Source organism: Alosa pseudoharengus, unplaced genomic scaffold, assembly GCF_046254945.1.
Source record: "Alosa pseudoharengus isolate Yale_2024_CS ecotype anadromous, Long Island Sound unplaced genomic scaffold, YU_APseudo_1.1 YU_APseudo_1.1_scf_20, whole genome shotgun sequence".
In the NCBI taxonomy this organism is placed as follows: Eukaryota; Metazoa; Chordata; class Actinopteri; order Clupeiformes; family Clupeidae; genus Alosa; species Alosa pseudoharengus.
Window position 1 is genome coordinate 27,829,832 of NW_027468664.1, and position 13,544 is coordinate 27,843,375.

The window sequence follows — 13,544 nt, forward strand, 5'->3', positions numbered from 1 at the left end:
ACAAAACATTTTTATTTCTGAGCCCTGGGAAGACGTCACTGAAATGCAAAAATAATGTGATGTGCAAAACTGTGCGTTTTTTGGAGAACTCATTGTATTTTATTGTTGAACACATACTGAATCTTGAAACACTTAAAACAACAAAGAGACAAAAATCAAAAATAGTAGCTGCCACAAAAATGTACATAATAATTTTGAAAACATGTTAACCTAAACTCTGATACACAATTCTTTTAAAACAAAGATACTATTTCTTTCAAGATACATTTGAAAGAAAACAAAAAGAAAACTAAAAGACATTTCCAAAAAAGCTGGAAATAATTAAAAATATAAAGTACATGTTGTGGTGCCCCAAAACAATGAAGCACACTAACAGCTACCAAAACAATTCACCAAAAAGTGAAAACGTGTAACTTTTAATGTGTTACATTAGAGATAAAAAAGCTTTGTAACTCAGTATCCAGTAAGCATTATTAAGACATTTATAAAGGATTACGGTATGAAGTATTCATAATTCTTCATAATGATTTGGCATATGTGTAACATGTCACACATTAAGTGTGTACACTATGTAGGCATTGATCTATTCTTTATACATTTCTGAATACACTCGTAAAGTATAACAAGCCTTTTGATAATGATGATCATTGTGAAACTTCAAGATGTTAGGGCTCATGCGTCAGAACATTAGAACACTTTAGGAGTGCAGTCATGACAACAATCAGGTAAACAATGATTAAGACAATCAGTGCAGTCAACAATCATGAGGGTTTCTGAACGAAGGCTTTATAACCCTTTCTGAATACATGCTTTATGGACACCGACATAAAAAGTACATTACTAGGCCAGTTTCATAGTCTGCGCACGCCACGCAGAAGCAGTTGTAAATGAGGCTTGTAAAGTTGTAGGCTGTAAACAAGACTCATGCATGTATTGAAAAGCCATCTCATAATCTATGCAAGGCACACAAAACGATGGGCCCCATTGGAAAGTCATGACATAGCACTTGTGCTCACATCATATCACAAGAAATTTGGCAGGACATTTTATAACGCAAATACGCATCAAACCCTTGTTGCGTATTTCAACGTGTTTGCATCCATATAGCTGATGCACCTTATGAAAAGAGCGCTTTCCATAAAATCCTGTCTCTTCACAAAAGTAGAGGCAGCAACAGGCCGCACTGTGCAGTCTTAACACTATTAGCTAATTTGTCCTGGAAATGGGTATGCTAAACCAGTAGATGCATTCATTTGCCATGCGGAAGCTAATTAGCAATACCATTCCACAACACAATCATTTATTCATCCGAGTAGATGTGTACAACAGAGGTAGTCATGAATGAGCAGGAAGCTGAACAAACAGGACATTTGTATTTTTGCGTGATGTTTTCTCATGGATAATGTCTTTGGATTCTTAAAGCCATGTCACAAAATAAACTGAACAGAACCACCAGTATTAAAATTAAGGTCACAAGCGACAAATATTTGGCACAGAAATGTTAAAATAATCCAGCTCTGTTTATGGCACCAAAAGCCTGCGACACATCAGATAATCATCCATGGCAAGGCACAAGAATCAGTTGGAGAAACCAACATGTTCCCCACAAGGGAGGAAAATACTCTTCCCCTCTCATCAACACTGCACTTTTCATTTTGCTAATGTAACAGAGGTCGTAATCCGTCTGCTGCTCACGGTCCTAGAACCTGCCGCCTCAACACACACACCGGCATGGGAGTCGAACGCTTTTACAGGATTTACACAGGCAACTAGCATGCTAGCTCAGTTCGCCTCCGTTACACTAACCTACTATAGAACATCCAATTGCTCAGGACGGCTCTACATCCATCCAGACCTCAAGGTATGCAAAAATAATTCTTGAGGTCAGTTGCACATATATCAGTTTCACAGATACAACATTTAAACCTTGTGTTGTCTTAACATTCTTCTACACTTCCCGTTGTCCCAAGGGTCAAAAAAGACTGGCCTTCACTAAACCTTTGAAATAAAGCAGCTCAATTCAATTTTAAAGGGTGGCGGTTTCGTGAGATAAAAGTGTTTGTGTGCTTCCGACAACTGAGATTTCCCTTTATCCTTTCCACACTCTGTGGAGAGGCAAGTTTCACAGGGTCTCAATGGCCCCCTCTCGCACCCCAATACAATAGTCAGTGACGACAGGACCGCTGTAGGGGTCTAAGTAGTGCAAGACCAATTTGGAGTCCATTTCACAATGTAAGGTTCTAAAATTTCATTTAGAAATTTATCTTCATTTCCCAGATATACTTCAATTTCCAACATCCCCCGCTTAAGGGTTAATGAGAGCTCCACCATAAAAAAAAAAAACATACATATTGACCAGTCCAACAAACTAATTGTTCACTCTGATCTGGTTACATTTTCATGAAGTGTATGTCTAAGATAGACCAGTCCATGTTACATCAACATTCATTCATATCACACCTGAATGAAAGACCAGTTAGAAGACTAGTCCCATCCTCACTATTCTCAGTATTTGTTCAGATCTTTACGTATTAGTGGCCGTCTGTGTGTTTGCATGTGTCTGTCAGTGCACGTACAGTACATATCCATTCAGATCTTCTCAAAACAAAGACACTGCCTTACTGGCGAACACTGACCTTCCACCACGTCATGTAACAAAAAAAAAAAATGTCTCTCACGGTGGAGGACATGGATGTGATAGGGGTGAACAGATGGAAGCAATCAACAATCATCTCCTTCCTCCTTCTACTCGTCTTCCTCCTCAGGTCATCCATCTGGGTCTCTGGATCTTTGGAGGTCTATTAAGGTTGGCCCAAAGTTCTGTGTGAACAAGTGGTGGACCTTCCCACAGTACGTGTGAGTGGTTTGGTTCAGTTTGATCTCTAAGGGAAGCAGGAGTGAGCTCACCAGATCCTGCTCCAAAGGGAACTGTTGAGAAAGGGCAGAATAACAAGAAGAGAACAGAAGAAAGAGGGCAGAAAAGAAAAGAAGAGAAATCGGGAGACTTAATTAGCCGTCTTCATGAGTGACATTTTGCAGAAAATTATTCTGACTATGCTTTTGTCTTGAAGCCACAAAGGCAGAGGGGAAAAATAGGCAGAAAAAGACAAATGGGGGGGGGGGGGGGAGTCTTTTCTAACTTTTCTGTCTATTTTTGCAAAAGCTACAGCCTTGCGTCTTCCCCAGTGCAACCAAGTTCTGCTGTCAAAGCCTTGTGGAAGAAAACAGTGAACTGCACGCATGCACGCACACACACACACATGCACAAAACAATGAAAGCACATTTATGATGCTCTCAGGAAATCAGAAAGGATTAGGCTTTGTGTTTTTTTACGTGTCGCAATGTGTCTGTGGGTTTTGGGGGAATGCTGCTGGCCTTGCAATGTCTGTGGCATTTTTTACGAGGACCCAGACACATCTCCTGCCATAAACCACCATTTACTGTCCAGCATGTATTGATTGTGGGAGGCTGATGGAGCACTATCCACTGCATGCGAGTGTGTGTGCGTGTGTGTGCATGTGTGTGTGTGTAGCATAAGCACTCAGAGGGTCTTTTTACGAGCTCCAGCCAGACCCTGATTTTATGCTTTTACACTGAGAGACGGCTGCTGGGTCACTTTATTAGCAGGGAGGGCAAAGGAATGTGTGTGTGTGTGTGTGTGTGTGTGTGTGTGTGTGTGTGTGTGTGTGTGTGCGCGCCCAAAATGGAGAGGAGCGAACCCTTCGGTCCCACCCATTTCCTCCCCGTGTGTGAGTGTCTGCATCTGTGCCTGTCTTAGTTTTCCCATCTTCAAAGTATATATATAAAACTATCATCTATATCAACTATATCAACTATCAACTAACATCACTACCGCATTTGAAAGGACACTAAACCCATGAAGTGCAGTGAATGCGGAAAAGAGCAATTATTCTCAGGCTTCATGGCAGTTAGCGGTCACACTCTCCGTGTCCCCTATTGCCCACCCCTCTTAGGCAGGGATCACATTTGGACATAACGGAATTGCAGCGGTAAAGCGTAACGCAATGCTCAGACCATAATGAGTTCTATTATGTTCCTAAGATACAAGAACAGTCTACATTCAATTGCCTCGCCTTATGCCAACCGAGTTCAACGTTCAAATTGTTTGCTGCTAGCGTAGCGCTGCTGCTCTAACTCTTCTGCTGCTAAACCGTATTGTGAACAATAGGAAATCTGCCCCTTGCCTGCTGGTCAATGTGATCCTTGCCTTAACCTCTCTTTACAATCAAGCAGTTAGATAGCATCTAATGTGATGAATAACATCCTGACCCGTTGATCGTCAAACCTTACTCGCAAAAACACTCGTAAAACAACATGAAGAGAAAATGACTCCTCTAAAGATCTTTGAGGTTCTTATGAAAGTGAAATCTACACAATATGGAAATGAAATTAAATGATATGAAATCTGTAAAGGCGATGATAAATGAGGCAACTTTTTGAACAATGTTGCTGGGCAACCACATAACCAGTTCCATGCGTTTTGATTGGATGCTCATGAAAATTGCCCTACTGATGATTAAAGTTCTTTAGAAAAATAAATGGTGGTCAATATCAATGGGAAGGTGCCAGAACCACAATACTCAGGAACATTGCCCAGCAACATTGCTCAAAAAGTTGCCTTGTGTGTGATCAGCTTAAGTTGTTCATGTTAGATACTCCACCATTGAAAATGAAGGCAAGGCCGATATATTTATTGCATAGGAAATATCTTATAAGGTTTAGTCTCACCTTTCTGATAGCATCGTAGATAGCTCTAAACGCCGGTTGCCGGGAGTCGTGGAACACTCCTCGGTTGCCATGGAGAATGAACACGCCCTCTTGTTTGGCAGCATCACAATTGCTGCCATAGATACAGTGGTCTGGCCGGAAGTTCCAATGGCATGGGAAGACGTACAAGTTTTCTGCATAACACAGAAGCATAGAGCAGAATGAAACAAAAATATATAAGAAATCATCTGCAGCTCCTCAAGATGAAAAAAGGGTCAAACAACAGTGTACGTGTGCAAAGACAGCCTGAGGCTCAGTATACTATACATAAATAGGTGATTTAATACAAATGGTGACTGCCATTTTATGAGCACCATATAACATAAATGGTATGCTAGCTACTGCCAGAGCGGTGCTCTGTAGCTAGTGCATCAAAGTGCTAAAAACACCAACACAACTTGGGTTTCATTCCCAAGGGGCACCCACGCGGACATGCTGTATACATTGCATGGGAAAAACTTCAGATAAAGTTGTCTATATCTGCTCTGAAAACTTTCTAATATTGTTTGTTGAAGCACTTGTACTTCCAGACCCTGTCACTGAAAGCAATTAAGTTGCAAGAGTACTTTTTCAACATATTATTAACCTCAACCATTTTAATGGACTCCGTTCAATAGTTCTTTTGCAAGCAATTGTGGACATGGTGATTAATAGAAGATTTGGATACATCTGTGGTATTTTTAAATAGAGGATTTGTTCTTTTTGCTAAATAAATTCACACTCAAAAATAAACATTAGGACTAATCGCTGTCTGTTGACATCAATTATGTGTACAAGGCACTGGAAATGTCATCTCAATGTCTCTTAGCAATTACTAAGCGCTAACAAATGGACAAATAGCTAGGCTGCTATTAAGACAATTAGGCCAGTAATTAAATGAAAATTATTGTTATTATCATAACAGTGATTTCTATATTAAGGTGTTGGAAGAGAAAGAGAGGTGAGTCTTGGCTGCTTGAGTCCCTCACTCTCCACCCGAAGCTGGTGTGTGGTGAGCATTCTGGTGCAAAATGGCTGCTGTGCATCACCCAGGCGGGTGCTACACATTGGTAGTGAGGGTCCCACCCCCTTCACTGTATAGCGCTTTACCTAGAAAAGCACTGTTGTTGCCTTACCAGGGTTGTGGTGGAAGATGATGTTGATGAGGTCTTGGTCTCCCCATGTGATGTTGAGTTTGTACTTGTGGAACAGCGGCAACAGGAGCTCTCCCCAGTGCAGGCCCACGGACGTCATGTCATTCTGTTTCCGAAAGGAAAACAACAGACACAGGGGTGAGGAAGCAAGGAAATGACCTGTGACTGAAGTTAGCAAAGCAGTTCTACATAATTATCATTCTATTTGCATAGCCAAGAGCATAATTAACAACGCATAACAACGGTTTAACAACATATAACAACGGTTTCACAACACTTTCTCTAGAGAGGGTGTGCCAAGCATTTAGTAGGGCTTAAAGGTTCTCTAAGTGATGCCACACATTCTTTTAGGCTAAAATATTTTATGTCACTTACTGCAAACAGCCCCTAACCAACCGCTAGCTGTCTGTGTCTTGAATACACTGTAAAAAAATGATCTCGTTGGACAGCCCAGGCTCCAAGAACGGCAACAAAAACAACCTGGGCAAACCTAGTCCATGAAAACATAACAAACTGTTCCAGCAAATCACAGATGAGATGCGCGTTTAGAAGAGTTTCAATTGCACGGGAGCAGCACAGGAGGGAGGGGGAGGAAGTAGCGAGCTAGCTCTCTGTTTTGTTTGAAAGTCAACAGAAGTGACGTTGCCCAGCATCGCTTAGAGCACCTTTAAAAGAAGGTAAACAAAACACAGTCTGTGTCTGAATTTAGCACATATTTTCAATGAGGTTATATGCAATTATGTCTATTTTGAAATCTAAAATTTGTGTGGGAACTCTAAGCTCTGGTGCCGTTCTGTATGTAACAAAGCATTGAGTTTACAAAAACCTCAAACACTTCAGGTCAAAAATGACAGAACCCCACAAACAGGAGGATTGGTTTTCCCATATTCACAATCACACACCTCTCTTCAAGCCACCACTAAGTCCTTTCTCAGAGAGCAAAAATACTTTTAAACCCTTTACTATACATGACTGAAAGTCTCTCTTCATTGACTCATAGAAAATAATTGGCCGCTGTGTGTGCCGAATAAGTAAATGCATTATAAATGCACGGAGACGTTATCAAAAGAAATGAATAAATAGACATCCTTGATCTGAAAGACAACAGAAACATTTAAAAGGTACAGCTATTCACAATTACTATTTCTTCACATGACAACTGTGCCCTCTTGTGACATGGTAACGCCATTACATGGGAAAATAAAATGTAAAAAAAATATATTATGTTATGTTATGGCATGTCATACCCCTCCTTAAAGTAAAGTCAATGTGTCAGAGAAATTGCATACAAAAACTATAAATGCATTCAAGATTCATCAGCTACATAGGCTCTTCTAAAAAATAGGCCCTCCTAAAATATACACACATACATGTGGGGGAGGGAGGGGGGGGTGGAGGAACAGTTAGTATTATATAGGACAAAACAGGGCAGATATCAATCCTAATATGTTTTGATCACATCAATCAATCAATCAATCAATCACACAACACCTTAAAGTAAAACCGAAGCAGGTAAACACACTCATACATAATTTGAGGACTCCTGATGAGCTACCCATGTGACCTCTGACCTTGAAGAGGGCGGCGCGGATCCTGGTGAGGTTCATGAGCATGACCCCGGAGTTGACCCCGGTGGTGCCGTAGAAGGGGTGTCGGGCGAAGCGGTTGTACCAGGCGATGCGTGGCTCCTCGTGCTCAGGGGACATGGCCGCCAGCTGCGTGGCGTTGAAGCGGGACAGCAGCGCCCACGCGTCCTCCAGCGGACGCAGGAACAGGATGTCCGTATCCACGTACAGCAACGAGTCCACGTCCTTCAGGAGGATCTGGGTGTGTGTGTGTGTGCGCATGTAGAGAGGTGTGTAGGGAGATGAGTGTGTGTGTGTGTGTGTGTGTGTGTGTGTGTGTGTGTGTGTGTGTGTGTGGGGGGGGGGCGTGTGTGTTTGTGTGTGTGTGTGTGGGGGGGGGGGGTTGTGTGTGTGTGTGTGTGTATGGGGAGGGGAGGTGAGTGTGTGTGTGTGTGTGTGTGTGTGCGTGCGTGCGTGCGTGTGTGTGTGTGTATGTGTGTTTGTGTATGCGTGTGTGTGTGTGCGCGTGTGTGTGGGGGAGGGGAGTGGAGGACCAGTTAACACAAAACTGGACAGAGATAGTCTAAGATAGTGATCCTACATTTTTTTGATCATCAATCAATACAGTTTTATTTATTGTTATTTCTTGCTAAACTGCAATACAAAATGCTGAATATTATACCAATGCAGCATACAAAAAGACTTATTACACGACCGGCAGTCTGTAGTTACGTTTCATTCCTGTTAGCCACCTACTCTTTGACATTCTGAAAGTGTATGCAAGTCTGTGCAGTGTCAAAATTACATTTCTTATTACATTGTGCAATAATACAATAGTGCATTTTTTGTCTTTGTTTGTTTTTGCATATATTTTATATATCTGTTATTGTCATATGCAAATTTTCCTTTTATGTTTGCACATTGAGCTTGGAGAAATACAATTTTGTTCAACTGTGCACTCCTTGTTGAATGGTCTGAATGACAAGAAAGTTTACTTTGAAATGACAGGAGCCTCACTTTTGGGCCTTTAAATTATTTGACCTCCACTTAACTTAATACAACCTTAAATCTGTTAAATATCATCCACTGATGGGATAGATACCACAGTATGACCATGTGTGTCCACCAGGGGGCCTTACCGGCAGGAAGAGCCTCTGCGAGGCACAGGGCTTGAACAGTTTCTTCCACTCGTCCTGATGCTTTCCAGGGAAGCTGATGGGGTAGATGGTGTAGTTAAACTTGGACCGGTGGAGACTGGGCCAGGAGTCCAGCTGCATGAGGGTCAAAGGTTACAGACATGCTGAATTTCTCACTTAGTACCACAATGCTAACCATGTTACTTAGCTAACTTAGCTAATGTTTGCTAGCAGTTATGCTAACAATGCTAAGTCTATGCTTAGGACTTGCCATTTCAGTAGCTCTAGATGCCAGCTTTTTAGCTTATTTGCCGTCTACCCCTGAGTTAGATAAGACAATTTATACCACTCTCTTCTCTGTGCATCCAGTTAGCCTATAGATTTCTAAAAAGGAGGCTAACTGGTATACCGATATACTGGTATAATTTGGGGATTTTTGCCTCACAAGACCAGAAGACAACACAGACAGAGAGATCTGCCTTGATGAAGGCCATATTGTCCGATACAAGTTGCCAAGATTTTATCTGTTCTATTATGAACTAGCCTACTGATAAAGCTTTTACTTATACCAAGAAGAGTGCCGTGCTTCAGTCTTTTTTACCCCCTTACCTCATCTCTGAAGATATTGTATTTATTGATTGATTTGTACACTATCTACCATCAATAAAGAATTCTAATCAATCAATCAATCAATCAGTCAATCAATCCATCAAGACCCCAGACAACACCACTCACTCACCTGATCTCCTAATCCCATTAGCCTAGCTTTGCATAATTCACTGGAATTGGGTTAGACCAGTTAGCCTACTGCCACTCACATAATCTCATCTCTGAAGCCTGTTAGCCTAGCTTAGCATAATTCACTGGAAGCGGGTTAGACCAGTTAGCCTATTGCTACTCACTCACCTCATCTCTGAAGCCCTGGTGCAGCTGCTCCTCGGCGAAGACGTGGAAGCTCATGGGCCCTGCGCTGAGCAGCACTACAGACTTGAGCATCGTCAGCGTCTCCTCCTGCCGGTCTCCGCACGCCACCACCGCCAGATGCATGGGCTCCTCCTCACGCCCGCGCCTCCTCTCAGGAGGAGATGGAGGAGGACGGGTAGGGGGAGTAGAGGGGGAGCCAGTGTCCCCACCAGCACCTTGCCTGCATAAAGTTAAATTAGTTAATCCTTTCCTTACCATGGAGGCCTACAGGCTTACTCTTATGTACACTGTATAAAAGCATAGTTATTAACTGGTGTACACTGTACAAAAGCATAGTTATTAACTGGTGTACACTGTACAAAAGCATAGTTATTAACTGGTGTACACTGTACAAAAGCATAGTTATTAACTGGTGTACACTGTACAAAAGCATAGTTATTAACTGGTGTACACTGGTATGTGTCTGGGGAAAAGCCTCTGGATTGTTTTTGTTACTATGTCTAAAGGCTGTGACATGCTCCCGCATCTGTGTCCCACGCACACGGCGCGTGGCGAGAATTGCGTCATCAACGCTAGGCTTGGGAATCGGTTCCAGGTATCGGTATGGAACCAGTTCCAAACGTTCCGATCCATCGGAATCATGCACATCCACACGTTAACGATTCCACTAACGATTCCAATACAAAGCTTTGTTTTAGAAATGTTTACTTTTTTAGAAATTTTAAAGCATTCAACTTCTGTATTGATATTGCACACTTGGTATTCATTCTCTAAAACCACTTTAAATTAGACATTCAAAGCCAACCACTCTCAAACCCATCCTATAAGTGTTCAGCAAATGGTACAGGAATCGATAAGGAATCACATTGATAAGCAGACTCGGTGCATGTGAGGGGTTTCATATGCCTCCCAACAATTGGGACCGCGTGTCCACGGGGACCCAGGTTAGAATCCGACCTGCGGTCATTTCCCGATCCTGTCAGTCTTCAGTGTTCTAACTGAATAATGGCAAAAAAAGCCCAAAAATATACTTTAAAAGCCCAGGAGAAGATCCACGTCTCACATGCAATAGGGGTAGCCTTTACGAACACTATTGGTTGCTGTAGTAATTATTTCAGGTTTCACCATTTCATTTGCATGATTTATCAATCACCATAATAGCCTGAGCCCATTTTGCATTCACCCCTTCACTTGTGATAAATGATCTGGTCAATGCTTGCCAGTCAGTCAGATGTGTCGGATGTGCAAGCATATGACAAACCACGAGGGGGCAGAGTTTACCATGAATTACAGAGGACAGAGCCGAAGAACATTGGCCTTCTACAAGGCTTCTTCTTGACAGAGCTGCACAGTCTTGACATTCTAAAACTCCCTCGTGAGGATAGTCTACTGTCAAAACACATGTATTACAAATGCAAATTGTATTGCTTATTTTGGGATTTCCATTTAAATTGTGTTACTGCGACAACTTAGGGTTGCACTCTGTGTAGTTCATTGATGCTTTCTAGTAACATTACTGCACCAGGCGAGGATGTGACACAATTCAGATATGTGTGAAAACTGGGGATGATTCCTGTGTTAGTTTCTCACCAGGGTGTGAGGCCCCTCTAAACAAGACTTCAAAAGGAAAAGGCTACGTCACGATTTTAGGCTAATGAAAACAGACAGTCACTCAAATCCTCCACACTTAATGAAACTGGCTGATGAAGTGGCAGTAGCAAAAATATGTTTTATATTTATTTGGCACGGTACAGTATACCTTTAACTCTAGTTTATGGATTATATTAAATCTGGGCTAGCTGTTGTAATCTCTATTTCCATCTGTAACATTAACTCAAGCCCTCAAGCAGACCACAACGAGCGGCAAACGGATATGGCTTGTGTTTACATCATGGTTTACATATGGACATCCCAGTGGCAGACATTTTCAGTTATTTCATAACAGATCAATTAAACACCCTTAACCATATGCACCACGCCACTGTTTGAACCAGAGTAGCACAACAAAGTGAGTCAGTAGGCGTACTATGATACTAGTTAGCTGTAAGATTAGCCATTAGGAAGGCATTCCGATACATGAGAGCTCGACCAGTTTTCTGACGGGGATGCATCGTAAACATTGTAACGCTGCAGACTTGGGATACTCTAACTAGTATTATGCCATGTCGTTCGGTCAGCTTAACATTACTTGTAACATTGTGGTTTTACTTTTCTTGTGTAGGTCCACTGCACTTCACTCCCAAGTTTGCTCCCTTGGGGGTTGCATCCCTGTAGGCTACAGCAAATAATTCTGCGACCCAGTTTGCACTTGTACACGACACCGAGCTAAGGAGGACTAGACACTGTTTTTAAGACTTGATCTTACCTGTAATCCTGCAGGTCCACCGGGCCCCTTGTCTCCGGCCATCGCCTAGCTATCTTCCCGACGTCACTTTGTAGTGAAGAGGGTCGTGAGAAAGCAAGACCCCCAACAACGGCTACGGAGGTCCCCAAAGAGGAAAGATTGCTGAACACATACAGCACGGAGACAATCGCAAACACTATGCATAACGCTAGAACACGAACGTATCGCCGCATCTTGGTTATTTAATTGTGGTTTAGCTCTCAGATTCATGACAGCCGAATCAGAGACAGGCCAACCCGATCAACAAAAGCTCATGGCAATTGTAGTCGCCATGAGTAGTCTTGAGGTGCCAAGCGAACAGACACTACCATCCCCCACCGCATTCAGGCGTTGCGAGGGGCGTCCCCTGGGTGACTCCAGCAAGTGATATTCCCATGGCTTGCTCCCGTCTTAAAGCCCATTTGGAGCTTAAACATGACACGCCATTAAGGGTATTTATAGACAACGGTACTGTCATTATGCTATAGCATACCGGTTAATAACGTGTATAGTAAATATACTATTTGAGTGTGCTTTAGAAATTTGAGCATTTCAAAGTAATAGGCTAAAAAGGGCAGTTTCATAGCAATGTGTAGGATGTCAAAGTCGAGGGTCAAAGTCGCACTTGCAACCTAAAAGACACCCAACAAATAGGGTCATGGACTGCACCCCTTTGTGAATAGGCTTCTGTAGGCCAGCAATAAAATCACAAGTCGTTTCAACAAATGACATTCCGCTTGACTTCAACTAGACTGTTGTTGGCAAACGACAGTCACCACAAAGCACCACATTTAGAACTTGAATTTAGTTCTATCTATGCATTATGCCTAATTGGGAGGCACATGTTTAATCACCTTCTTTAATACCCTGGCTCTCTGAATACATCTAGAACCATCTGCATCAGACGGATCAATGGTTATGGCCATTTAAAGTCTAAAAATAGGCCTACACTTGGGTGGTAGATGGTTTGTGACACTAAATGAATGGACACAATGTAATCTTGCCAATTTCCCTCTTTCGGATGCCATTAACATGGGGATACACACTGCCTCTAAAAAAAAAAAGAAAGACATATGGGCATCCTTCAATTTACTGCAAATCCCACAATATCACTTTATTTACAAGTCTTTTACTGATGAGGCTATATCTTTCCATTTTATTCAGTGACATTTCTAAACGTAATAATAAATCTCTGATGACAAGCTCAAATCTATAAAATGGAGATTCAATGTCAACATCTTTACTAATACAATGTCTTTTTAAGTAATAAATGTTTTTTTTCTTTTCTTTAAACTTTTAATTAACACATAATTCACCAAGATGTGCATACATAATATATAGCAACCTTGGCAAGAGCAATGAGAGAACAACATGATATGATCTATATAACTTGTGCTGCAAATTGTTTTAAAACAAAAATAAATGCAAATGAGATAAACCAAAACAAAACAAAGAAAAAAAATGTTAATGTAAAATATTCTCTCATGTAACCACACCAAATACCAGCAGGTGCAAAAAACAAAACAAAAACAAAACAAGAAGGAATAGGTCTTACTTTATCACAGTTTGATTAATCAATCACTGTACAATGAAGGGGAACAGTTTCATACTTTT

General features: G+C 41.7%; 1 protein-coding gene across 1 annotated transcript; it reads right to left on the bottom strand.

Annotated features, from left to right (window-relative positions):
- Positions 1 to 234: 234 nt before the first annotated feature.
- On the bottom strand, positions 235 to 9,753 carry gxylt1b (glucoside xylosyltransferase 1b). The gene is made up of 6 exons (XM_076297421.1): positions 9,530 to 9,753; positions 8,627 to 8,758; positions 7,494 to 7,745; positions 5,905 to 6,028; positions 4,751 to 4,923; positions 235 to 2,928 (listed from the first exon to the last, which is right to left on the bottom strand). Exons 1-6 carry the CDS (start codon positions 9,668 to 9,670, stop codon positions 2,767 to 2,769), a joined length of 984 nt encoding a protein of 327 aa, XP_076153536.1. The 5' UTR covers positions 9,671 to 9,753; the 3' UTR covers positions 235 to 2,766.
- Between the last annotated feature and the right edge of the window lie 3,791 nt (positions 9,754 to 13,544).